General features: G+C 40.8%; 1 protein-coding gene across 1 annotated transcript; it reads left to right on the top strand.

Moving 5' to 3' along the window:
- Positions 1 to 696: 696 nt before the first annotated feature.
- On the top strand, positions 697 to 3,364 carry LOC117634349 (calcium uniporter protein 2, mitochondrial-like). Its single transcript, XM_034368423.1, has 2 exons — positions 697 to 1,479; positions 2,592 to 3,364. Exons 1-2 carry the CDS (start codon positions 811 to 813, stop codon positions 3,093 to 3,095), a joined length of 1,173 nt encoding a protein of 390 aa, XP_034224314.1. The 5' UTR covers positions 697 to 810; the 3' UTR covers positions 3,096 to 3,364.
- The last annotated feature ends 458 nt before the right edge of the window (positions 3,365 to 3,822 follow it).

Raw genomic sequence — 3,822 nt, 5'->3', positions numbered from 1 at the left:
AATCCTAGTACACCTTTTGAACTAATCCAACCTTATCAATCTTAGCATCCCTTTGGACCAAAACAACCACCTCAACTTCCTCGACTTAAATTCATTGCCAAAAACCTTTGTCTCTATCTCTCTCGTTTTTGTTTTTCGTTTTTTAAAACAAAGGCTATGACCCACCCAAAAAAAAAAAAAAAAAAAGATATGAACAAAAGGCTTGGTCCTTAAACGCCTATTTGGCGCCACGTTTGCGTGAACGTTTTGTAAATACTATTTGTACCTGTTCTAATATCTCCAGAAAATATGAGCTGTGCCATCCAACTTTCTCGGGCAGAGGAAAGAAGTAGTTCACAATCGCATGCGGCCGACCCTATTATTAGGTCATGCCGCTCAAGGATAACGATAGGTCTATACTCGCCACGTGTCGATCACGTTACTCCAGCACACGAAGTCCACCTGAACATAAGTCAACATCAAGCAGCTAACTCAACTTTCATCTAATCATGCAGTAGGCAGTTGAAATTGTTACGTTGCGGTGAGCTTGACCGCACACGTGGACGGTGATGAGCATCACCAACTTTAATGATCTTTTCTCTCGTGAAACCGGCCCCGGGTCCCCGCGTACGAGAAATTGAAAATGCGAGAACTAATAAAACGAATATGCCCCGAAAGTAAGGCATACGTTCATTTGTAGATCGTTGAGAACCGTGCAACGCGGAATTTCTCCCCTATTTCTGTTTGTAAATATCGCGAGGGTTTTCAAAGTATCGTGGTCGTCCTGTTAATTGGGACACCTATATAAAGGAACAGAGGCCTCCATTGTTGATGCGCTCAAAACCAGTACAAAGCTTTCAAGCTCTCTCTCTCTCTCCTAATCAAACAGAAAGCCTCGGCGATTCTCGCTCTTTGATTTATATGATGGCGTTCAAGAAAACCCTAGCCCAGCGCCTGTTCAATATCTCCAAGATCTCGCCCCAAACCCTCCGAAACTGCCGGATTTCTTCGTCGGCGGTTCATACCCGACCGGCTCCCAAGCCACGGGAAACAAGCATCGCACCCGACCCGGGAGACAATGTCATTTTCCGCCGCTTCCTCCACAAGAGATCGTCGCCGGCGACGTCTGAGAGGCCGGAGATGTGGTCCTTGCCGACTGGAGAAAACCTGATGCAGAAGCTCAGAGTCATGGCCATTGGCTCTGACCGAATCCGATTGGACTGTTTGGCTCCGCCGGAACCCGAGCGGGAGAAGTCGCCGGCGGTGGGGTCAGGATTGACGGCGGAGGAAACAAGGAAGTTGCTGAGGGTGGCCCAGTTGGAGGCTGTGAAATCGAAGCTTCGAGAAGTCCAGAAAAGCTGGGTATCGTATCCGGAGTTTGTTCGGATATGCAAGGAGGGTTGTTCGGATCCGGATCTGGGTCTCGGCTTCGCCAAGTCGTTAGACGAAAATGGGTCCGTTATCGTGTTGGGAAACGCCGTTTGCTTGAGGCCTGAGCAGGTTAATTTCTGATTCATTAATCTTAATTTGATTTCGTTATTTGCTTAATTTCAATTACCATTTTTGTTTTCTTGTTGGTTTTATATTTGTTTGGTGTTTCAGATAATTATTGATGGTCTTGGTCTGTTGGCCGAGAGGGTAGAAATAAAATTACGAGATTTTCCCATTTTAGTGATTGTTTGATTCTTTTCTTTTCCTTCGTTGTGATTTGGGAAATTCCGAAAACTGATATTATTTTATGATTATTTTGTTTGTTTTCTTCAACAGGCCAAATCTAAAACGTGAAAAGGGTTCCACGTTTCAGTTTCTACCGTGGCAGATTTTAATGTTCATGGGATTTAAATCCCTTTTCATACACTGTTTGAGGAGACTACAGTCAATTAAAAAACAAAGAAAAAAAGCAGAAGACATTTTGTTTTTTTTTTGGTGTGTGGGGTGGGGGGTTGGGGTTTCTAGTTTGAAGGAACTAGAAACTTCAATAGGATTGAGGGTAGTTTTGTGCTAATCCTGTAGAAGGGTTATAAAAAAAAAAAAAAGGAAGTAAATTTAATACCTAGAGATTAGGATAATTAATTACTTGCCAAGTAAAGAGTAATGATATGTAGATTTGTGCCTTATCCTCAAAATTGAATAGCTTATTAGATGAGGAAATGGAAGAAATGAGGAGAGAGGGGGTGGATGTTTTCAGTCAAATGAAGAAAAAAAAAAAAAGGGTTCTCTTTTAGGGTGGTGGTATAGTGTTTTGCTGAGATATAGTTCTTGGATTTGTTTTAGTTGCTAACATGCACCTTCTATGCCATCTCTATCTTTTGCTCAGCTTGATTAACTCGTTACTTATATTTTCTCTATTTCTTCAACAAAAATTTAGTCTTTTCTTTTGTTGTTTTAAAAACAATTGGCATGTAGCAGAGCAAAAGCTTTTGTGTTATTTTCTTGATTATACTTTTAAGCTATTTTTTTAGTCCAAAATTTTGATGATCTTAGGGCCAAGTTGTTGTTCCTTGTATGTGTTATATAGTTTGAGCATAAAAGTCCAAAGATTGATGGAAGATGTTAGCTTGTTAGGCTGAGCCTGCTTTACCCAAACGTTTCGAACTGTTTGATTACTGCAGGTAGCCAAAGTCATCCAGGAACTAATTCCAATTCCAGGAGCTGCAGCAGCCAACCCAAACGACCCAAGAATCAGGGAATTGGAGGACATGGAGAGGCAGAAGTTTGAAATCGACAGGAAAGCCGAGTCCCTGGTTCGGAGGGAGCTCTGGTGTGGGCTTGCATATCTTGTTGTCCAAACAGCCGGGTTCATGAGGCTCACCTTCTGGGAACTCTCATGGGACGTCATGGAACCCATTTGCTTCTACGTTACTTCAATGTACTTCATGGCTGGCTATGCATTTTTCCTCAGGACCTCGAAAGAGCCCTCTTTCGAGGGATTTTTCCAGAGCAGGTTTCACGCGAAGCAGAAGCGCCTCATGAAGCTTCAGAACTTCAATGAGGGAAGGTACAATGAGCTCAGAAAAGCTTGTTATCCTTACTCGTCATCGTCTTCTTCAGAACTGCCCGCTTCAACTGCTTTTGACGGGCCAAAGAGTGTGCAGTTTGGTTCAATACACAGTTAAAATTACAGAGGCAACAGAAGAAGCAAACAAAAATGAAAATAACAATATGATTGAAAATGAAATCCCAATTTTGTTTTAACCCCCTCTTCCCCCCCTCCCCCAAGATTTAACTTTAGAATTTAGTCTCCGGCTTTCTGTAAACAATGATGTGGAGAGTGTGTAGGTTTGTAGTTTTATGAGATCAATTTACCCCCAAAAAAAAGTCACTCTGATTCACAACTAGTCCATGTTCATCTATGAAATTGTTGTTAAAAAACACTTTTACTTCATTTGTCTTTCCCAGCGTAAGATTGAAGACGAAAAGATAAACAGCTGGAAATCACCAGACAACTTAACATAAAGAAAAGTGAAAAAAAAAAAAAAAAGAAGGCTAAAGTGTCACTTTTTCTGTGGTGAAAAATAATTACTAGAGGCTTCGGAAAAGAGATCCACTGTGTATGAATAAATATGTATTATGTAGTTTCCAAGTTAGTGGCCTCTGATCTGAGATTACCTCATAGTCATTGAGAGAAGTCATTCAAATGAATCGGCTGCATGTGCTTCTACTAAATGGGTTTTTATAAAATAAATAAAAAAAGAAACAAAATTCCAAATTTTGGAGTCTCACTTTGCAGCAATTTCAGCACACCAATAAAGATGATTTGTCACCCCAATTAAAGGCTTCAAACCATGTTAAACAAAAAATGTATCACAATCACATAGTTCCCTTTCTAATTTATTCTAAATT

This window comes from Prunus dulcis, chromosome 7, assembly GCF_902201215.1.
Source record: "Prunus dulcis chromosome 7, ALMONDv2, whole genome shotgun sequence".
In the NCBI taxonomy this organism is placed as follows: Eukaryota; Viridiplantae; Streptophyta; class Magnoliopsida; order Rosales; family Rosaceae; genus Prunus; species Prunus dulcis.
Note: the sequence above shows the minus strand (reverse complement) of the source record. Positions and strands in the feature narration are given on the sequence as shown.